Genomic DNA, 23,700 nt, shown 5'->3' on the forward strand with positions numbered 1-23,700 from the left:
CGTTTGCCTTCACACATCCAGCAGATATGGAACAACGTTCCAAATCTTTTGTTGCGTTTCTGACCATCTGACAGACCAAGTATTCCCTCATCTTTTAGTGCTGGCTAAATGCTCCTTTGTTATCACCAGCTAGTTGACAACTTTGTCTGTTTGGGGAGGGGCAGGAAGCACACATGTGCCTCTTAGCTGGAAACAGCTGTTTATCTACAGACCGTAAAACCCAAGCAATGAGCTGTGACACGCTAAAACACTGTAGAGCTAAGCAACTGCAGTCAGGTGATAATTAATTGTGGGTTTGCCACTGAGAGTCATGCCTCTAACAGTCATTTGATACATTGTCAAATTTAAAATATTTATATGTATTTAATATTTATATGTTGTGTTAATTTAGCTTTGAAAATGGATTTGAATCTTACAGGAACATATTTAAAAATGTTTATTCAGTATACTGATGGTAGAGGGGGAGATATTTTCATTTGTTAACTGTGATGCACTCTAAATGACATGATAAATGGTTAAATTACACAATAAATACATTAAATGAAATTTTTTATGAGATATTGAGCATGTAATGCAGCCAGGATAAATGTTCAACCATCAGGCTTTTACAGCTTCTTCTTTCCTATTCTACAAGAGAAGCTTAAACCAGTGGTTTTGTCCTGGATGAGATGTTCTGTTTTTCTTTTCGTGTTATTTCGTCAGGAATTTCTCAACCTAGCAATCACCGAAATTAAAGACCAAGTTATTCAATTAAATAATTGTGCTATTATTTGGATTGCATGCGCACATCTTATTCTGTCACAATATAAGACAAATGTTCTGCCCAATTACCTCTAATATGATAATATACAAAATGCTGAGAGTTAACTTGAAGTGAAATTCAAACCTCTGCTTGGCTGGTCCGAACATGGAAACTGCAGCAACCACAAAGTACGTTTTGTATTTTTCCTACTGAATAGATGGAAAGTATGCTTAAAGCACACAAACACTTTTTTCCCCAGATAGATTGTATTATTTCCTTCCATGCAGAATATGGAAATAGTAGGAAATAAAATGAATAAATAAAACCAAAGAGATGTTATAAATCCAGAGTGGTTTATTGTTTTTACAACTGGCAGGTTTGCCAAAGCACCATAAGAAACTTAGCAATAACCAGCCTTTGTATATTTCAATGGCAGCAAAATGCATTCAGGAACAGTGGTCTTAAAGCATGATTAAAACAGTCCAACCAAAACATGAGCCCTTCGTGAAAGAGTTTAATACATCCTCAAACAAAAGCACAACTTAGACAGCAGCTTTGCACGCTATGTGCTACACTTTCTACAGCCGGCTGTATTTCTCAGGGAACAGAGATTGAAATAAATCGAAATACCAAATTGACTCTGTAGCACAGAAAGAGAGAGAGGGGGAGGGTAGAGGGCAGCAGGACACAAACTGCAGCCATAAACAGGGATTAGAGATGAACACGCAGATACTCACTATCTTGCATCTGAAATACCAGCCAGCAATACTGCTGCTGCGTGCGCTGTGTGCGCTCGTGCATCTGTCCGTGTATGTGTGCAACCATGTAATCATGTGTGGGGAATATGTGGGGGAACAAATCAGCTTTGAGTAGTTGATCTGGAACAAAGTGGCTCAGGAAGCAAGCAGAGCTGTGATTTTATACCCTAATGTTCGTGAAGGACATTTATAATCAGGGTTTATAGTGCACAGGTTAGAGGGACTCTCACATTGAAAATCCACCAGGAGACAGACAGAGAGTAAAGACAGACTGAGACAGAAAAGTATAGCTCAGTGCAAACACATTCAGAGAAGTAGGAAAATTAACTGCCCACAAGCTGGTTCACAAGTAATTTTACTTTCTTCCTCCTGTCGTCAAACACGTCTCTAACTTTAAGTGATCTCACAATGTGGGCTCGCTTGCATGACCAAACTTTTCTTAAGTGTTACTTACACAGGAAGAGGAGGATGGATTTCACTCATAAGTGTGCAAACACACTTAATCTGTCCAACAGATTTCTGGAGGTTAGCAGTGGCGGCTATAGTCATAATAAGTTGGCTGCATGAATGTGTGGCCTAAACCCCATGATGACTATGAGGACTATCAGGTCATATGACTGTGCTGCTAAGGAGCTTTTAACCTCGGGGACAAGTTACCTAATCAGTATGAAACAAGGTTTTTCTTCTGTGTTCCACTGTCATAAATAGGACTTTTATGTTGTACTGTTTTTCCTGTCTCAGTCACAAGATCAAAAGGAACAATTTATTGCACAAAAAAAGAAAAAGAAAAGAAAAACACTCAAAGGTATTCACTCAAATAGAGCAAAGAAGTGACTTTTCAGCTGGAAGAAAATCAAGTAGAGGAAGAAAACCGAGGGGCTTTGGTCCCAGTCCCATATGTGTCTTCAAAAGAGCAGAATGCTGCAGAATGTTAAACACTGGTGCTTTGTCAAAGACAGCACAGTCTTATTCACATTATGAAAAATAAAACAGCTAAACTCCATACAATATTTACATATTTTAGCTCAGTGCACAATGGATCTCTCTTCCATTTCTCTTTGTCAACTCTATACAAGTCCGTATGGAAAACTCACTTCAGCATGAAGTGTCACAGGCGAAGAATGCTTGTGTTTAGAATTGATTCTCAATTGGTCTTGGCATCAGAAAGCCCCCAGCCAGCGCCTTCCTTATTAAGTAACAGACAGAGACTTTGTTTACATGCAAAGTGCTGCTGGGCTGCAGATGAGGGAAGCTCCCTGCACATATTAAGTTTGTGGAGGCGGAACTGCTCCCATCAGCATTCATGTGACTGTCAGTGGCAGTGCTCGAGGCTTAACCATACACAGACATTTAGATAGTTTTTGAAAAAGAAAAAGACATGCAGTTTGAGGGAAGGAACAGCTGGAACAGTTTTGTGAAAACACTGAATATTCTTCATTTGAAAATAGAGCCATTACAGGGTGAAAACAGTTTGATGCCTTTAGACTGTAACAATCAAACTATGCTTTCTGAGAGGGCTTGGGTTTTCTGTAGAAAATTAAATGTTCCAGTATCTATGAGGTTCCTGACATTCGAGAGACTCAAAATAATCCTGCAGTACTTTATATACTTTTGACTTTACTATTTGACTTATTTTTACCCGTTTCTATTTGAAACAATGCTAAGCTTGGACAAAGGAATCATCAAAAAGGGGGGTTGAGCTAACATAAAAAAACGTATTTCTACCACTGAATGGTGACTTCAAAAATCTAGATTATTAATCCTACTGGTGTGAGACGCAGCAATCACTAAAATACACTCAGAGAAGGTTTTGGATATAAAAATACAAGAGAATATAAAACAATATTTTGGCATTGATTATTAAACAGGTTGGTCAAAACACAAAAAAATAAAAATACGTCAAACAGGATGAGTCACTTTTTCATTTCAGTTGTGTCCTGAAAGTGGTTTCTTTGCCACTTCCTCCATTATTTTTAGTGCATCGCCTCTTTCGTGCCTCTTTGCGAACATTCAGATTTCAGACAGCGGACATCTATTTTTGAGCGCGCTGCCTGGCTAGTCGCTTCATGAAGCAGCAGGTTACCGTTGCGATGATGACGATGCCCACAAACAAGGCAGAGGACACTCCGATGACCAAGGGGATGAGGACGAGGTCAGCCGCTGAAAGATAATAGAAGGGAGCAGGATCCAGGGATGTAAATTACATTTGTAAAATAAATTAAATTATATTATAATCCACTTTCAGACGGGAAAATGTACATTTGTATTACTCAGTACAAAATAGTCTCCTTTGGGAATAACATTGATTTGTTTGGTTCAAAACAATACAGATACAATAAAAACTTTTTATATAATACTTTTGACTTTCAGGCAGCATTGATATTGATATCGATGAAAAGCAGATCAATGGACTGTCCTGCTGGATAAAGCATAGTAAAGCCAAGTTATCTTCATCTAGTGCTGGATGACTGAATCTGAAAAGATAATCATGTTGTGCTTCTGACAAATCTTATGTACATATTTTAGATTAATTACATTTTGGATATTTTTACTGAAACTGGATGTGATAAAAATGCATAAAGATAGAAATCTACCACACAAGCTCCATTCACGATGTTCCCAATATGATATATTTTCCCTTGGGACAGTAAACATGCTCCTCTTGATGCTTGAGTTCAAAGTCCCACTGTATTAAATTACAGGAATGTGCTTATGTGACATAAAAGTGCATATATACATATTTAAGATGTCAATAAAGGGGGACCAAGTCCTGCTATCTGCTACTTAAAATGTACAGACACTTCTCAAGGTCAAGAATAAATATGAATAAAATAACATTTACACTTGAAGTTGACACGCTCCCCTCCAGCTTGTGACTGAAGGTCAGTGGTTAAAGAAGTATTCAAAGCACCAGGATAAATCTGGATAGAGACGGTGAAGAGCAGCACTCGCCTCTTTACCCTGAATTAGTAGTTGCACTGGGCATCTTCCAAATGTGAATGCATGTGTGCTGGAGTGTGAATAAGATCTAGGATGTCAGCAAAACCACTTTAAAAATAGTTTAAAAAAACTGATCTGCTTGTTACATGTATCCACGATCACTTTGATTATTACATAAAAACAAATCCTGGGAGACTCTTACCTCTGGCATACAGGTAGACAGTCACTGCATTTGACTCGGCTTTGGCCCCCGTGTTGTACCAGCCTCCATGCGGGTCCTGACCCCACGCCTGGGCGTAACACGCATACATGCCCTGATCCTCCATTGTTGCCGTGTGGACCCTCAGTCTGTAGCTGACAGCCGACAGGCGGTCGACGCTAACCTCACTACCGTTGGCATAGATCTTCGCAACACCGTCGTACATGATGGCAGCTACCAGTCTGGGCTGTTTCTCCACGGAGGGGTCTGGTTGAGTCACATCAGACGCTGGGCTCTGTACCTTCTTGGTAACGCGTTCAGGGATTGGCCACCGCAGCCACTGCACCTGTGCCTGGGCGGGACCTGTGGTCGTCACGGTGGCGTTGCAGATTAGGGTGATGGTGCTGCCTCTTTTTAATAGGGGGCCTCGAGGGAGCTGAGCCACAGCTGCAACAAGCACATCTGTGGAGTGGAGTGGTCCATTGAAAGAATAGTTTGACTTTCAGTTTGACAAAAATTAAAGTTTAGCTAGCATGAGTTTCTGATGAATATGAAGAGAAACGAACCAGATTCCAGTTGGCAGTTTACCATTAAGCATCAGAATGCTACACTAACTTATTGGATTTCCCTTACGTTCAATACTTTAAATAATTTCTTACACCAAACAAATGCAGAGGTCCTCGACCGAAAATGCAATCAACAGTGGAACAAAATGAGAATCCCTGTTTTAGATGGAGCCCATGTGTCACTGGGAACGGGAGTAGCAGTTCTCACCTTTGCTCTTGAGGTTGACGGTGACTCCCTCGGACCTCTGGGTAAGTGTTGCAGGAGTAGACACGTCAGGGTTTCTTCTTCCAGCGTACACACTCACCACACACCGATAGACCCCAGAGTCTAAGGGCTGGGCTGAGAACAGCTTCAGAGAGTACCTCCCCTCTGACACTTTCTCCATAGAGCCCCCGCTAGCTCGGCTGAGGTCGTCCCCCCAGCTCACAACACCGTCTGGGCTCATCCGGGCCACCTCCACCTAAATAACGTAAAATACAACGTCCCAGTATGGGTTGGATTAAAAACTGAATTGTTATTCATTGTAGAGAATTTGCTTGAAGCAGTGAAATACTGGACGATGTCGATCAAATGCTTAAATCATGAAAAACATGTCGATTTGTGAGTGCCGCTGCGGCCTGAAAGACAACTCTCTAAGTGTCCCTTATCCAAATGTTGCCTCCAAATCACAATATTTCAAATCTACATGCTTTGCTTATAGTTGTAAACATGGCATGACATTACTAGTTTGAATGTTTCATCCTGACATTTGTTCAAGAACTTATGAATTCACTGAAGAATAACGTGTTTTACAATATACAAATCGCACACACTGAGCAATAAACTATCGTACAAATTAAAATCAGTACCTCGACTCCACCACTCGCAGCTACGTCGCTGCTTACTGATCCCCTCTTCATCCACTGAACCAGCAGACCAGAGTTTACTTCAGCTGGCAGCCCCAACACCTCACAGGTCAGGATGAGAGGGGAACCGACCTGCAGCGTCACCTCCCCCTTGGGCGAGGACGTTATACTCAGAGACTCCGCTGGGGAATGGAAGAGGTAGAGGGAGACAGCTTAGTATTAATGAAACTACCGGAAATCCTCCCCGGTGGAAAACCTCAAACAAGCACTCAGACTGTGACAGTAAAATTCTTCACAGGAAGCAACATACTGCGGGTTTCATTTCTGTGGGGAAGCTAGAGTGGCCACTCTAGTACATTACATATTTAATGGCCACCATTTTATTTTCTATCATTGCTGAAATAAAAGAAACTTGAGCATGTTAACAAAATGACTGTGTTGTATTGTGAGATACATTTAAAAGCACTACAGTAGAATATGCAGCACAAATGAGAAGAGCAACATTGTTTAATGAATTGAAAATGTTACTAATGGCCTGGTATACATGGAAGATGAACACTGAGTCATTGTGTGAGCAAAGCCTCATTTAACCACAACACAGATCTGCTCAATAATAGACAAAAGGAGACGCATCGGACTATTGTATTAGTCAGACAGCAGGGGCCAGAAAATACAGCGCTTGCCAGAAAAACAATGCATGCATTGATTCGATTAAATGCTTCAACTTCAGCTCCAATTTTAGTGAGACTTTTAGCTCCAAGTTGTCTGCGCCTCTAATCAGCAACACAAGTTAATTAAAAGAAAATGTATAAAAATGTGGTTAGAATAATTCAATATTAAACTTAAAATGCATTTTCATAGAAGCAAACCTAAAGACAAGAGGCCGAGGTGGGAGGAAAGATTGCTTAATCCTTCAGACCTACACAAGCTCTTTCCAATTTAAATTGAGCCAAGCAGCGAGGCACCAGGCAGTTATTCTGCTGCTCTGCCAGCCAGCTATCGACCCATCAGATCCAGTTGGATAATCATTAAGAGCTTAGCATCAAGTTCAACCGTCAGACAGTTTGACAGCGGACACCATACATAGCAAGTCAAATTTGTATAGTTTCAGGTTCTCAAATGTGAGAATCTGCTGCTTTTTGTAGCCTGACATTAAAGTTAACAGTAAAGTAGAGTAAAACAAGACATTTGACAAAGTCCCCTCAGAGACATATTGTGATGGGCATCGTTCACTGTTTTATAGATCAAAAGATGAATTGAATAATCAAGAAAATAATCGGCAGATCAAGCGATCACGAGAATAATAACATATAGTAGTACAATAGTAAGATATAATAGTAAGATGTCCGTCCATCCACCCAGCAAGGGAGGAAAGCCATCCAGGCAATTAATCATAGCCCAACACTTGTTCAGCCAACAAGCTGATTACAGATGTGTATCCAGTGACATGTTTAATCAGCCCCCCTATCTATCCAGTCAGTAAACTGCGCAGTCGGCCAGCCAGCAAGCTAGACCTTCAGTTAAGCTGTAAGTAACACAATCATCCAGAGCTTCAGCCTGAAACCTGGAAAGAGTCCAATGTACTCAACAGCACTACAAGTCCAGGCCGACTGACGCCACGGAGAAAGAAGAACCGTCCCGTAGAAACCAAACTTCAGCTGTTTTGCTTTTATTGTCTCCGGTTTATTTTGTAACTGGAGCAGCCAAGTGTATTTTATGTTTTTCTTTTCTCTGTTTTGTAAGATTGCATTACTAACTTCAACAAATCTTGTTTGAACAACAATCCGCTAAATAACTGTGCCATAAGCTTGTTGCAGTATGATCGTGGCACTCGCCACAAGCAGTCATCGTTTTAGCAAATGTCAGCACAAACACTGGCCCAGTTTCCCAGTCACACTGACCTAGTTGCTGGACGGTCAAATTGCCAATATCCAGCATCCTCTGTGCGATCTTCTGCCACGATCGATCAGGGTCTCGAATCCACTGGGAGGCCTCGCAGAAATACGCGCCGCTGTCTTGTGGCTGCACCGCTCTCATCTTCATCACGTACACGTCCACTCCAGCCTCCCCGTTCCTCTTCTCCAGCGTGATCTCTCCACTATCGTAGCGCTTCTTGTACAAATGTCCGGGGACGACCCCCAGCAGCTTGTCGATGGAGATAATCTCTCTAACGTTGCTGACCTCTCCTCCCGCTTCACTCCCCAAACCCTCTCCGGCGGCGCGTTTCCCAAACGTGATGGACAGATGGGTGAGCTGCTCCGATTGGATGCCAGCTGAGCATGTCAGCGTTATTTCGGCCCCCTCTGGCACGGGCTGGCCGGTGAGTGAGCGGGAAAAACTGATTTGGAGTGTGTCAGGGATCACTGCAGGTGTATAAAGAGACAGACAGACAATTACATTACATCAACAGGAACCAGGTGGGAGGGGAAAAAAAAGTACTTTCTATTGCCGTTTCTATGGTTAGAACACTAAAGCAAGTCTTAAAATAGGGTTGCTGAGAGTGACTGCAAGCCGTTTACCAACCACAGCTTTGGGCACAAAGCAAGATTAGTCGCTATTATGAAGATAAAACTCTTCAGCTGCAAAACAAACACCCAGCATCCGACAAACATAAACTGCTGAGCGGTAGACAAAGAATAGAAACCGGATTGGTAACCATGTCGATGATCTAAAATTGCCCAAATATTGTGGATAGCTCGAGCAGATGGATCTTTGTCGACAGAAAGAAAAACTCCAGATGGCAAGTGTAAATAGGAGCTTAGACATGGGGAATGTCATTGAGCACCAAGTTAAACACATAGTATGATTAATAAATGTCATCCATCTGGCTGATGGAGAGCAGAGATGCAATAACCCCTGTGACAAAAATACAGTGTGCTGGTTTCCACTAAACTATGATTGCCATCGTGTTGGGACTAGGACTGGGTACCATTTGAAGTTGGTGATACAATACAAGGGTTTTGATACACACAATAATTGTTTTAATTTTTTTTCCCCCGAAGAAACCATTTTTTACAATTATGAAAAGAAGCCAGTGTTCTCAGACGTCGTCATCGAGCACGAGTCGCTGAAAAAACAAACCAGGAAGGAGCTGGAGGCTGAACTAGCTCTGGTTTAGATCATTTTATTGCACTCATCGGGGTGGTTATGTTTTATTCATCCATTTTACTCATTTAGTTCATGAATTTCAATGTTTATTGCACCTCTGTTTTCATATATTTCTGATGGTTACAAGTAATATGTTAATATTCTATCAATTTTACTTAATCCCTCTGATCTAGTCTGTATTATGTATCCCCAATTACTTTCGTCATCTGTTTTATGTTCTCAGACAGGTCCCTCTCCAGTGATCTTCTCCATTTTCCTTATATTCAACAAATTCCACGAAGGGACCAAAACCAAAAATGTATTTCAGAAACAAGTATGATGCATCATATTACTTTGCGCCATAGAACTCCATTGCTCTTCCAGAAACTACTAAGTTTCTATATATTTCTTACCTTTGACCGGCACTGTGGCGCTGTAGTTCCCCTGGTAGGTGGTGTCCGTGCTGGGCGTGTAGCATTCATACTTCCCCTGATCATCAGCTCGGAGCCTCTGGATTACGAGCCGGACTTTGTCCCCCGATTCCCTCTCCACTCTCACCTCCCCATTCCTCACTCGGGGCTGGAAAGGGGCGTAAGGGAAGCCCTTGTCCCTGGTGGACACTACTCCCATCTGCCTCCCGCCAGCATCATCCCTGATCAGGAACCACTCAAAGTCCTGCGTACGTGAGCCTTCGAATCCTGATACAGAGCAGGGCAGGGAGAGGGGGAACCCTGCCACGCGGTAGAGGGTCCCAGGAGGAAGAAATACTTCGCGACACACAGCGTACTGGAGCCCTGTGAAAGAAAGAGGGAGAGACAGCAAAGAGTGAGAAAGACAGAGACAAACATGGAATGAAAATGGTGGAAACTGTAACAATGTAAACTTCTGTGGGCCACAGCTTCGCCTCGCGGCCTGTTTGCTACGTGGTCTCACAGATCAATATCCTGAGCTGATGACTGGCTAACAGGATCGATACCTTAAATAGCGTAGGAGAAAAACCACTCCGGCTGGGGCAGGGCAATGATACATTTAATAAATACAATCATTTATGTGAGTCCCTTCGCTCATATTAAAGCTGCACAATTTAATGAAAATGTAATCAAAATCCCTTAAATTTGCAAATCTCAGGAAGCGCATTATTTGTTGAAAGAGTAATGCGTGTCAAAAATGTTGAATAAAATATTGTCCTGGCCCACACATCATATTCTACAGACTTAAGAAAGTATCTTTGTTTGGTACAAAAATCACACTATAATGATTTTTCATCCTTTTTCCAATGAAAATGACAATAGTGATGTTGTGATGAAGTGATAATTACCTCTAATATCGCAAATCATACCTCGCAATTGCAACATCCGTCAAAAATAATCGCAATTACATATTTTTTTCAAAATTGTTCAGCCCTAGCTCATACTTTTTGATGAATTTAAAAAAGGAACAGTTCACTAAAACACAGAATAAAAGTAGTTTGTTTTCTCACAGTGAGCTTGTTTCAGTAAGATTAGATGAAACTGGTTGTCTCACTTCCAGAAACACTGGACATTAAAAAAAGTGCTATTGCTAATTTTCAGTGCTTAAACTCAGCAGAAACTGATGATCATTGAGTACATTGTTTTAGAAGAAGCTCATCTTGAAACTGCAAATCCCAGAGAAAGGGAATGTAATTAACTATATCCCGCTGTCCTTACTGTTTAATAGAAACCTGGTAACATGGAGGATTTTATGAGTAAGAATATTCAGAGCGAATGCCTCGGGGGTTTCAAGCTTCCAGGTTCAATGATATTTCACTGAGTCTTATTGTCTGGCTGGCAGCTTCATAACCAACTTCCCCAGAAACCCTGAAATAGTCTCAAGGCTCAGACCGAGCAATTTAAATACTAAAACCCTCTTTTAGCCGCAGGCATTGAAACTCTTCACGCCATTGCTATTCTCTCATGATAAGGGTATTTACGCAGAGTAATAATTTCCTCTTTTAAAAGAAGGAAACTGAGACATCATTAAGCATGTTTTTGGACTTGCTTTCTTAAATTGATTTAATACACAAATTAGTTTAAATTTTAATTCAACATATGTTTTGTATTAAGACTTATTAATTAGGTAATTTAACCAATTGATAAACAAGTAAAATGCTAACAAGAAGAAGACCACAAGGAAGAACATTTGAATAAAGTTAAAAGAAAAAATATCAAATGTAACAAAACAAAAATATTTAAGAGTTTAACAAACTATGGAAAGTGTATACAGTAAAAACTAGCAATGCAATTCAGATGCTTAATCTCAGGTTTTTTGCCAATACCATGTAGCAGTGCTCTCTTTTCCCACAAAGCTGAGATATAAACATCAAATAAACAATGCTAATAAGATGTGATCATCCCAACAGTCAATAACTGACACTGAACAAAGGATCAGGATCAACTAACACACACCCTTTAACCCTCACCTACAGCTGATAAAACTACCTGAATAACTAGAAAGACTAGATGGGTGCGTTTTGGCACACATCTCGTGTGTGAGAGTGTGAGTGTGTGTGCGTCAGACCTAAAACAACTGGAGTGTTCTCACAGGCGAGCCACGGCCCGACAACAACATGCCCCAACCCAGTGACATGGGAGATGAGTGGGAGGCTTAAGCGGATCAAGTCCTAATTAACATTGGGCTTGGACTGATAGGGCTGGGGGACACCACGGCTCGTGACAATGCTCCATACTGTCTGGAGTGGATCCTGTGTGTGCAACATGGAGGAGCGGAGCCCCCATTGCCATACAAAGAACCCACAAAGTGATGCATGTTGGACCACAGGACTGATACAACGAGCCCCTTCTACTTGGTTATTAGATAAGATTATATGATTATTAATACCGTGAGCAGGGAGATTAAAGAAAACTGTGATTCAAGCTGATATCTTTTAAATAATAGTATTATATACAGTATATCTTAGACGTGAGGTACAAAAACAGAAGACATATTAATGCATTCAGCTTTATCTGCTCTGCGTGTTTGGGTTGTGTTCCCTATTCTCAATATAAACTCTGACTCTTGATAATGCCAGCTGGTCTTCCATCTGCAAAAGGGAAGTAACAAAACAAAAGAAACACACCGAGGAGATAAAACAGGTGATGAAAATAGACAATGACTGTAGTCAAAACAATAAAACCTTGAAAAGTAGGACTTTTATTACTACCTTAAAACGACTGTGACCATTGACGTACCATTACGTAAAAACCATAGACAGTACGTTTGATGTGGATACTTTTGCTTGAGACTTCCTGGATCCATCCCATCACAAGAGCCATTTCTTTTTTTTGTCCCAAAACACCTGTTTCCCTGACACAACCAGCTCCACATCCATCAAACTGTGGTCCTGGGAGATGTGTGTCTGGTGGACTGTCCTATCTGCCACTTCTCCATTTGGATTGGAGGTGATAAACTCAGAGACAGGAATGTGATCAAGTGCACTACAGAAGCTTTAACAGGCCTCCCCAAAAAAAGAGGTATGAAAAGGGGGGCCCAAATAAATCTAAATGAATAGTCGGATTGGTCTGCATAAAGAAACAATCATGCAAATGCATTCCCATGTGACAGATGGCCAGGCGGTTTTAGCCATTGTGTGCAGAGCAAACAGGTACAGCGCAGCAGACTGCACGGCCGGCTTTACTCACCCCAGAGCAGACATGCGAATAATGTTGTTTTCAGCGGAGCCATCGCGGTCCTCATCTTCTCCCCCGATGTTCAGCAGGATTATGACTCAGATTTCTCTCTGCGTGTTTATCGTCGCACATACTTTCATCCCGTCGCGCAGGCCAACTGTCTTGAAAAAACAAAAAAAACAACAAAAAAAAAACAAAGACAGGATTATTATTTTTTTACGATGAAATTAATGCTACATTAGTTTAATGTGCAACAACATAAATGCACGGACAGCAGAGGATAGTTCGGGTTAGCGCAAATCAGCTAACTGCAAGGCGGCGGATCAATATTCAGCACAGCAGAGGTGCAAACGTGCAACGCGGCAAGTTTAATTACCTTTTTCATGCACCTTCGCATCTCCGTCAACACGTCGTCTGCGCCATTATGTATATCACGGTCTGGGTTATAGATTATATCGCCTCGACAGACATGCCGCCGTCTAGCAATGGAGCGGTTGGCATCACAGGGGGGTTGGTGTGTGTGTGTGTGTGTGTTGGTGGAGGAGGAGGAGGAGGAGGAGGAGGAGGAGGAGGAGGAGGAGTGGTTGGAGGGAGGAGCATGCATGCACAAAAAAGGCACCGAGAGAAGAAGTCAGACTGGTGCCATTGGTCAAGAAACGACGGTGACATTTTGAACCAATGATAACAGAGAGTTGTAAAGAGGTTGAAACAGAGACGTTACACCGCAAGGGGGCGCCACAGCAACATCACACATACGTGTACAGTATGTGTATACACGTATGATAGTATATACACATGATAGTATGCCATAGAAGGGTTTCATAAAATTGCTCATAGTGTATGGCAAGTAAATGTCAAAGGAAATGTACAAAAAGTAATACAATGTCACACAATAGTATGAGGTTCTTAATATTCCAGTAACAAAACATATTCCCACTGTTAAAAAACACTACTGGAGAACTTTAAACAATATAGTAAAACCAACACAGCATTAAAATTTCTCCAAAGCTAAAATAAATTAAAGACAGCCACATTTCAGTAATACAATGTGATAAATAACAAATGACTATCATTACAATGGGTGGATTTTATTCCAAACATTTCTATATTTTTTTTACTTAAATGCCACAAATTCAAAGATGCTATTATTTTGCGTATATTTTACCTAAAACATTATTTACAATCTACATGACCTACAAATGCATTACAGTCTAGAAGAGCGACAATCCATAATCAATGAACTGGGAAATGAATATGCAGACGTCCTGCCAAAGAATTTGTGAGCAAGGACAAGACTAAAATAGATGACACAAAAATATTATGGAATTAGATGACATCATGTCCTTTTATGTCTTGGGGGGGATAAAGGCATTCAAAATCCTGCTTATGTAAAAGCACAGTTGTATTATCATCAAATGTACTAACAATAAACAATACATAATAATATAAACATAAATAATGAAGTAATGTTTCTGCAAAAAAAGAGGCAAAAAATTGCTGTTTTTTGGCACTTCTCTTTGCTCCACATGATGAAAATCAAAAGCTTGAAGCTGCAACCTTGTAATCAGTATTTAAATGAAAACTAACAAATTCCAGTTTCCTTTTCATGTTTAAAAATGCATCATTGCTGCCCAAATTGAAAAATGTAATTGAGACTCGATTGACAATAATAGATAATAGAGTACTCCCGTTCATTTCATAATGACAAGATGCAAGATTATGCAGACTATACATAACGTTAAGTTGGCAGAAGTGAAAGGCTTACTGTCTATTCATAATCACAGTTGTTAGTAACTTCTAACTTCTTCCTGCTTATTTTTACCCCCTCCGTATATCTATACGGTCAATATGTGATACATGCCTGTGAAACCAGCACAGTGTTTCATTTCTAGACTGAAGAAAATGTTCAACCCTTTTAGCACATGCTATGTGTTTGCATGTGTGTGCATTTATGCTTGCATATTAGGTCTTTTTTGCTAAAGACAGTTGGATATTTTACAGTAAAAAGCACAGGTGAGATTCATAAAATGAATGATGGCTGAATTCCATTAAGATGCTGAAGTGGTTCACGCTGGTTCACTGTCACACTCTTGTGGTTTACTGGGGCACTTGAATAAAACAGAGCCATTGTTAATGTTAATAGTAACAAATGTGCTTTAGTCAAAATGCCTGCAGAGAAAAATACCTTAGTATTTCTCCGACTTAGCTCTGCTCATGTCTATGTGTGCGTGCATGTATAGTATTATTTTTGTATTTGTGGGGGTTCATATTATTTCTGTATTGTTGTGTGTGTATATGAATGCAAATGTGTGCATCACATACATTTGCATTCATGCAAATGCTCAAGTGTGCGTTTGTATATATTTCTTATATTTGTGAGAATTATTCACATGCCGTTTGTGTCGTCATGTATTCGAATATGTGTTTGTGTGTGCGTCATTTATATAAATAAATGATTTACATAGCTTTATTCAGCCACAAGATGGCGGCAAACAATTGCCATAGAGAGTTCAAACCATCTGCAACAAGGACATATACTGTGTATCAATTAATAAAGATGAAACAAAGAGTAACAGATTGGTTGTCTTGCAGTGTTACTATCAGAATGATAACATATAAAGATGCTGCTACTTCATGAATACAACCTTTTGTGAAGGTGTATTCTCCCTATATATTGATTTCCATCTTCCATTATTTTTTGTTCTTAGTTCCTAAACTCTGAATCATCCAAACAGTTTGAGGTTTTTTCAACAACAATGTTCACGAGCTGACAGTGATGTAAAACAGCGATAAAACCCAACTAACATTTCTGTGGCCTGCAAAGGCAGCGCACATTCCCGCCTACTGTCTCCTTTTTTGTATTACTCTCAAAGAACAGGCAATAAATGAGTCTAATCAGTTATTTGACTATTTTTCCATTATTGAAGTAGAGTCTGGAGAAATATTAAAGCTTTGAGTAAAAAAAAAAGGTGAAACATTGAGTGGGGCAGGATATGCTCCTATATGTGGTTACGAGTAGGCTATAATATATGTTCATTGGGGGATAACGTCTCAGATGCTGCTTACTCTAAAGAGGATTTATGCCATCAGAGCACACCTCATTAGTGGTACCAGTTGTCCTCCGTCCCGTCTAGTTTCCTTTCCTCTCCTCCTCACTCCTCTTCTCACTTGAGGCTACATGGAAACATGGATGACTTCACAGTGTGGCTCGGCAGTGAGAGGGGAAGTCATTAGGGTATTCTGGGTTAACAAGGCGGCGAGGGGGATATGCAGACTTCAGCAGGAGCCTACACCAGCAATGAGAGATGGCTCTCATGCAGAGTAAACTTCCTCAGCCTCTACGGCTTCCAAAGCATCACAATTTTTTAACCAAGTTGGACAGTTAGAGCATGATGTAGTCTGATTCACTTCCAGGGAAATAAACCTCTCAATGCTCCACACTGTTTCTTGTGCACATGTCTGTGTATTACTTATGACAGGTAATCTTAAAATCCCCTAATTGTTGCTGTTAAAGTTTACGTTCTCTTGTTGTTTCATTTAAACATTAACTTATTCTAATGCGTATCCAATGTCATCACTTTTTCACCTTCAGTCAGAAAGTAAATACTGTATTGTTATATCGTACTTAAGAACAATGTTGAGGGTTGTGTGCTTTATTTGAGTATTTTCTTTTTTTGCTACTTAATAGTTCTTCTGAGTATTGTACTTTAAAATGTTACTTTTTACATCTCATTTACTTGGCAGTTATAGTTACTAATTACTTTACAGTGGCAATTTAAAAAACCTTCTGTTTGTGTGTAAAATATGATGCATATTTACGGCAGATTTAGCTCATGCGCAACTTTGTATTTGATACTGTTTTTGCGTTTCTTGTTTTCTTTCACATTGTAGTATCACTAGTTTTACTCAAAGCTGTTATATTTGATTTTCAGCCACGTGAGGGCAGCAGCAGCACCTGAAATCACAATATTTGACATATTACCACCATATGAACTTATGACAAAGATTTGAGAAAATAATTGACCCTTCGCTACTTTCTTTATCAGCTAGTCGCCAACTGTCTGTCAATGAATTGGTGCTGAACAGGTCATGTAAATGAAGTTCATCAGATCTTTTCTTTTACTGAAAACAGGAAATTAAGTTGATGCATAGTGGAAAAACTGTAGTCAGTAATTCTCTTTAGGTTTGTCACTACAACTGACACCTCTCACAATACATGTAGTCATTTGTTTAAGGAAATATATCAAATAGTGCAGCTTAAAGGAAAGAAAGTTAATTCCAACATCGAATAAAGAACACAGTTTTGCACTATATGATGAATGAACTTGTACTACATCTTCCTTCCAGTTTTCATACGTGTTATTCTTCTCCTCACCTTCTTTGTGCGCTCACTCCCACTCTTCGAAGGCCACTACAGACTAAACTGTGACCGATACTGGAGACAGTCTCTAATTACCTTGTACTACAGTCACTAGTCAGGCAAACACCCCTGTCATCGGTGGGACCTCACCATAACCGTCAAGAAGATCCTTTCACCGTGTGTGGCATCGGTTGATGTTATAGGTACAGACACAGATTGGCACCTTTTGTTCATTCATCTTCTCTGAAATTATTTTCATTGGCACAGACAGACAAATGTCAGCCATGGTTTTTGAGAATGACTTGGTCTGAATGCTTCCTTGGTTTATTTCCCTCACATGTAGATACAGTACATTCAAACAAATCCTGGTACCGACTACAGTTCATCCTTCCACAAGTCAAACACATGTACTCACTCTATATTTGAGCTCCATTTGTTCTCCACTTCAGTCTGCAGTTGTATACCCATGCTTCAGGGGACACACACTCAGCCAGTGGTGCTGATGGAAGGATGACTGCTAGACAAAACAAAGAGAAGGAGCAGGGGCATGTACACGTACGGCTAATTTACTGCTGGCAGGGTATTAATAACTTTCTCTCAGAGGGCCTTTGGTTTTGTAGGTTTCCTCTCTTTATTACAGAATGCAACAATGATGTTTAGCTAAGCACTTGACCGCAGCGTTTTACTTCTTTTTGTCACTGTCTGGGGCTGGAAATGTGTGAGGTTGATCAGTCAGTTTTTATTGGAACAGAGGACTTTTCCCTTTAAAAAAAGAAGGAAAAAAAAGCAATAAGAACACATTTAGAACATATATGAGGGTAAAACCAGATGTCATGTCTACCCTCGTGAACTATGTTTTAACAGTTTTATGTTCAGCTACATGATGAACACATAAATCCAAAACAGGACAGAGAGTTTATCTTTAGCTTTATTGTCTTTTGTCCAAATCAGTTATAGCCATTTGCATTTATTCCTTAAACATAACCAATCTATTTATCAGACATGTTTTTTTTTCTATCATTAAAATATGTGGGTGCCACAAAAATACAATTAAGCAAAAGCATGTTGTATGATCACAATAAATAGTTTCTTCGACACACATGTTTGCGTGTGTAGGAAGTCGGCCTCTAGCGGTCATGTAGCATAAAATGTTACAAGTGGTCTCCCATGGTGTAACTGGCATGGACTGGAGGATAGTTTTAGCTGGCCACTACACAAACAGGCGGGCCAATAGATAGAGAAATAGAAAGTCTAATGGGAAATGTGGAGAAAGGAAGAGAGGAGAGGAGAGGAGAGGAAGCAAGGGGGGAATTGGAAACATATGTGGTAGTCTGACTGCTGGTCTTCCTCCCAATGCCTCATCCAGACAACCACACACAACAAAGACAGGCGATGGGCCAGAAATGGTGTGAGGTTGAGTGTAAAGGTGATGATACATGAGCAGTGTTTTGAAGCAGACTGGCAGTTTTTTATGGAAGAAAGATGGAAACTAGCAATCGCTAAACTAATGCAGATGACAGAATGGGCCATAAGTATCATATGAAAGTAATAATTGGGGTTTCTTATTGCACATTGTATAGACTTCAAATGTGGAATGTATGTATTGTTTAAAGACCGAATAAAACAATACAACTATTGTACAGGGTAGAAAAAAGGCTGTTGGCAATTGTATGCTGCACAAAAACAATTGTTCATGTAGCAAGTATACATCTACGGTCTAATGTGCATTTCCAATAATATTCCAACCGTATCTAAGCGTGAAAATAACACATCACATTTTGATCACAAGTCATCATTCCAGGCACAAAGTATGGTAAACATGCATCTGACAGGTAAGGAAGTACAACTAGTGAGGTAGGATTCAAATGATACTGGCAGTCTCTCAGTTATACTTTAATCAATGTCATGTCAATATTTTAAGATTGTCAGCTCTGTCAGAATTGAAAAAAGGTCACCCTGTCAGTCGCTAATGTTATCTCAGGGAGTTAAAATAAACAGCAGCCAACAATGTCATTTTTGACTTTGAACACCCAATGTCACTTGTTCACAGATTGTTCAGAAAACATTTGCAAAATTTTTATATTTTCATAAATTACTGTGCAATCTGGCAAAAAATGTTTTCTGACTGGCTGCCACGTGAGTAAACATTCATTCAGTGACTTCACAGTGGGTCTTATTTAATTAGGAAAATCCTTCATCTTGTTATTGTCTGCTTTTGTTGTTTTGTAACAAGGTAGGAACTATAAACAAAACTGCTCCCAACCCCCATAGAGGGCAGACACGCTTGGGACTCATGTGCTAACAGAAGCGTCAACTGATGGCCAGAAAACCAGCTTTCCAACCATGTGTTTCTGTATGTGGCATAACGAAAAACATTATGGGAAAGAAAAAAAGAAAATAACAAAAGAGACGAAAGTTTACTTACAATCTGTAGATTACCAAACTGTGAATACAACGTGATGGATAGTCAAGAGGTCTCCACTGTGAGGTCGAAAGGGAAGGAGTTTGGCCGAGTATGAGCATGATGAATGACACAGGCATAGTTGCTTTCTAACAGAGCCAAAACAAATTACATTTGTATATTGTATAAATATATATACAAGAGGTTCTGCTCTGCATCCTGTTGCTAGTTTGAGTTATAGCAGTAAATGTATATTAATTTAAATCTTTATTATAAACAAAATATATTTTTAACAAAGTGTTATGAATACTTGAACAAGGCTTGAACCCAATTGTACACGTCTGAGGAAGCAGGATTAATTCTGAGGTTTATTTAGGAATTTACAGGCAGCAAGAGTCAAAATAGGCAGTAGGAAACAGCAGGTAGGAAACAGCGGTATAGGAAACAGCAATGTAACTACAATCTAATGAGGAAGAAAGGGAGGTGAACTAGAGCGGTTGACGAGGGAATGAGATTCAGGTGAGGGCAAAAGGCCAGACAGAGCTGATGAGGGAAATGGCAACAGGTGTGTGGATGGGAGCGGCTGTCAGGTGAGCAGGAGAGAGTCTGAGGGCATCTGGTGGACGGTTAGAGGATGGCAGGTCCGGGCAGTGAGAGGAGTGCATTGCCGCGAGGAAGTAAGCAGACGAGGACAGATGTTTGACTTGTCTTTGTTTTCAAACATCTAGAAAGCTTGAAATACATATGTTAAATATAAGGTTTACTGATGTACTTAACTAATATAGATTTCATTGTGAGAGCAATTTGGAGATGAATGTTAAGCATCTCACAGTTGTGTGTACTGTTGTATTTTTTAAAGCATTTATCTTCAAGTTGTATTCTATATTATGACCAGTCGTGGTAGCTCTTCTAATACTGGACGGATTATGCATCAAAGTCAATCTTGGGATTTACACAAATAGTGAAAAAACATGAATGCATTTGATCCTAGAAACTAGTTGACTTGTTAATAAATAAATAACTCGCTGTTATATAGTTAAATATTCATGCAGCACAACTGTGTGGCTCATTACAGTAATTAAAATGCTTGCTGAGCTAAATTTTTCCTCTGAAATCTAATATTTTGCACCCCACAATCCTTTTGTGTTGAATTTCATATTTGATGCTTGATCTCTTTATGTTCAAACTGTTTCTCTTATTATTCACTAATTAAGGTTGTCCTAATTCTCCAGCATATATAATAATTTTAACTGCTTTCCTGTAAAGGTTGGTAAAGTAATTTTTGAATTTGAATTACCAAAACCCCAGTTACCATCTGGAATAGAATTTAAAAGTGGTTCCTTTGTACCACTGACTTACTGCATTCATGTAAATTATTGTGGCCTTTTTCTTGATTCACAACAGTAAAACAGAACCAAAGGCGGAAATTATAAATTATTCATGTATGCTTAAGCAAAATTATGCCAGCGTGTGTTTACAAGCATGTGTGCATAAATGTAGCAGCTTGCAAGTTGCCCACCTGTGTAAAGCGTTTGCGTATGCGTGTGCACTTGCACAAGTGTGCGGCGGGAGTGCGTGCAATGATTAAAGGCAGGTCTGCAGCGAGAGAGTGAGAGAGAGTATGTATCATCAGTGCGGTGATGGTGGTGGTGGTTAGAGGAGGAGGAGGAGGAGGAGGAGGGGATCGGACACAGCGAGACAGACGCCAGCCTTGGTTTGGAGCTGAGCCTGAGGAGGGACTGTGGCTGATGGAGAGTGCAGGGACAGGGGAACGAGGGAGAGAGGGAGAAGAGGAAGAAGAGGAAAGGCGGAGGAAATTTGGGGACTGAAATGCTGAAATACAGATTAATGATAGAGGAAGCTGTATTAGCGATGAATGAGCTGAAAGAGTGGAGAGAGGCAGCAGCAAAGAAGAGCGATGTGAGACTACTGAAGTGTGGAGAGGCTGGCGGTGAGGAGGAAAGAAAGAAGGAAGGGGGGAGCATGTGTCGTATGAGCTTTCCGCTGGAGGGATGCCGGGGCTGGGAGAGTGAGGAAGAAGAGGAGGAAGGGGGGAGAGGGGGCTCATTAACCAGTGCGAGATTGGAGCCTCAGTGGCTTGCTCGCATTCAACCACACTCTGCCTTTGATGAGGGCTAGATCCTCAAGCTCAATCAGTCCCACATGAGTCCAACTGAGAGGGAGAGGGAGACGGAGAGGCCAGAAAGACTGGGAGAGGGAGACAGAGGGGGGAGATAGAGAGACTGAAGGAGGGATGGATGACAGGAAAGGAGTAAAGAGACAGGAAACGGTAGATGGTATAGAACAGGAGGAGCTGAGGGGGAGTGACAGCCTAGGGGGAAGAAAAGAGCAATAAAAGAAGCCAACGTCAGGATATGGTTAAACGGGTGCTCACAAAGAGCCACAGAGAACTGGTTTTGGGACCTTTTTGAAAAACAAATACTGTCCGGAATTAAATTGTTTTCATAATGCAAAAATATTGCAGTGCATACATGAGTCATTGTGAGGCAGGATTCATACAACGAAAACGCTGAGAAGTTTGTGACTTTGCATATATTTGCATCACACAGAACAGCATTACTGTGTACTGGATCTCTGTGTGTCTTTTTCTGCAAGTTAAATGCAATACAAGTATTTATTTGATCGAATCGGTGCATGGAAAATCTTTCTTGAGTCTGTCTCTTGTTGGGTTTTAGTGTGTATTAATGCACAGAAATACACATGTGTGAGTGGTAGCCGAGACAGCTCAATAGGCTGCAACTTGAGAAAACAAGGTTACAACACATCGTATCACTGCAAGTAAATAAAACCAATTTGACAACACATTGTACATGGCAGAAAATACAGAAACGTTGCAGTCTTGCACAAAAACGAGAACCGGGGACCAAATAACAAGCCGAAATCTCAACAAATCCTCCACATTAAACTACCAAGTACGGCATTTAGAACGACACATAGAAGTGCTTTCTGATCTGAAGATTCCATCTCCAGGACAACATAATTTTTCTCTTCCTTAAGTTACAAGTCACGGTTGTTTGATGATGTGACAACACAATGGTTAAGGTTTGGTTCGGTTTAGGCAGAAAAACAACTTGGTTAGATTTCGGGAAAAATCATATTTTGGGTTAAAGGAGACACATCATGCTCATTTTCAGGTTCATGTATTTTGGGTTTCCATGAACATTTCTATTTTAATGTTGAAAAACACTTCTCTTATACTGTCTGTCTACCTGTAAAACGCTCTTTGACCCATCCCTCGACCCTGATCTCCTCCCTACGCAGACTTCGTCGCTGTATGATAACACCGCCTTCCCTATTTGGCCCAATCATTATTATTACAGTGATGTGGTAAATATGAATTATGAATAGTCTCCTCTGGTGCTGAAGACCATATATTTTGTAAAACTATTTGTCTGCTAACATTTTATTTGTTAAAATGGTGCACATGTTTTATTTATTTGCTTGTGTGCATTATTTGAGCTCTTTCAGCCATCATGGGTGTTTGTAGGCTACTGTGCATGCTTTATAGAAGGAGAACGAGAGAGAGTGTGTGTGTGTGTGTGTCTGTGCACGCATGTGTACGCGAGTGTGTGGCTGATGGTGGGACTGGCGTGCGGCATGGCGTCACTGCCGTGGATGAATGTGGCAGCATTTAGTGGTTCTCCTGAAGCTCAGGTCTCTCTCTCTTTTCCTTTCTCCTTTGCTCTCTCAACACCACATCAGCACCAGAGGGCCACAGAATCATTACCCAATTACTGTGTCTCTTCCAGAGGCAGAATTAAACTTACTGCCTCATCTGCCCCCTTCCCTCTCCTCTCTGCACAGCATTCTACAGGAACCAATTTATTGCAGCAGCCATGAGGGTCGCAATTAGTAAGTGTTTAACTAAATCAAAACATGTCCCTCTCTCTGATCCACTGTGAGTTAGCTGGATGTAAACATTGACTTACCTAATGAAAGGATATTATAACTGGATAAATGATAATGTCTGGTGGAGAAACACTGAGATAATAAATCAACAATGGAACAAGCTCATCCCAAGTGCATGCCCGGTTTTATGTGATGTCCTGCTTCTGTAAAGAAAGAGGCAAGAGGGACATATACAACTGGATGATGTTATCTGGATGATAACCTAAAGGCTGGATGTAACTCTA

At 40.4% G+C, this 23,700-nt stretch overlaps 1 protein-coding gene across 1 annotated transcript; it reads right to left on the bottom strand.

Annotated features, from left to right (window-relative positions):
• Window positions 1-1,084: 1,084 nt before the first annotated feature.
• On the bottom strand, window positions 1,085-13,278 carry igsf8 (immunoglobulin superfamily, member 8). Its single transcript, XM_079218951.1, has 8 exons — window positions 13,162-13,278; window positions 12,798-12,946; window positions 9,552-9,932; window positions 7,953-8,414; window positions 6,055-6,233; window positions 5,414-5,666; window positions 4,643-5,101; window positions 1,085-3,660 (listed from the first exon to the last, which is right to left on the bottom strand). Exons 2-8 carry the CDS (start codon window positions 12,850-12,852, stop codon window positions 3,533-3,535), a joined length of 1,917 nt encoding a protein of 638 aa, XP_079075077.1. The 5' UTR covers window positions 12,853-12,946; window positions 13,162-13,278; the 3' UTR covers window positions 1,085-3,532.
• Between the last annotated feature and the right edge of the window lie 10,422 nt (window positions 13,279-23,700).

The sequence above is a fragment of the Taurulus bubalis genome (genome assembly GCF_910589615.1).
Source record: "Taurulus bubalis genome assembly, chromosome: 5".
Taxonomy (NCBI): Eukaryota; Metazoa; Chordata; class Actinopteri; order Perciformes; family Cottidae; genus Taurulus; species Taurulus bubalis.

Coding starts and splice junctions, on each gene's coding strand:
- igsf8 (XM_079218951.1), bottom strand. CDS start 12,852: ATGAGGACCGCGATGGCTCCGCTGAAAACAACATTATTCGCATGTCTG. Junction 9,933..12,797: donor ATTCGCATGTCTGCTCTGGG/GTGAGTAAAGCC, acceptor TTTCTTTCACAG/GGCTCCAGTACGCTGTGTGT. Junction 6,234..7,952: donor TTTGACCGTCCAGCAACTAG/GTCAGTGTGACT, acceptor TCCATTCCCCAG/CGGAGTCTCTGAGTATAACG.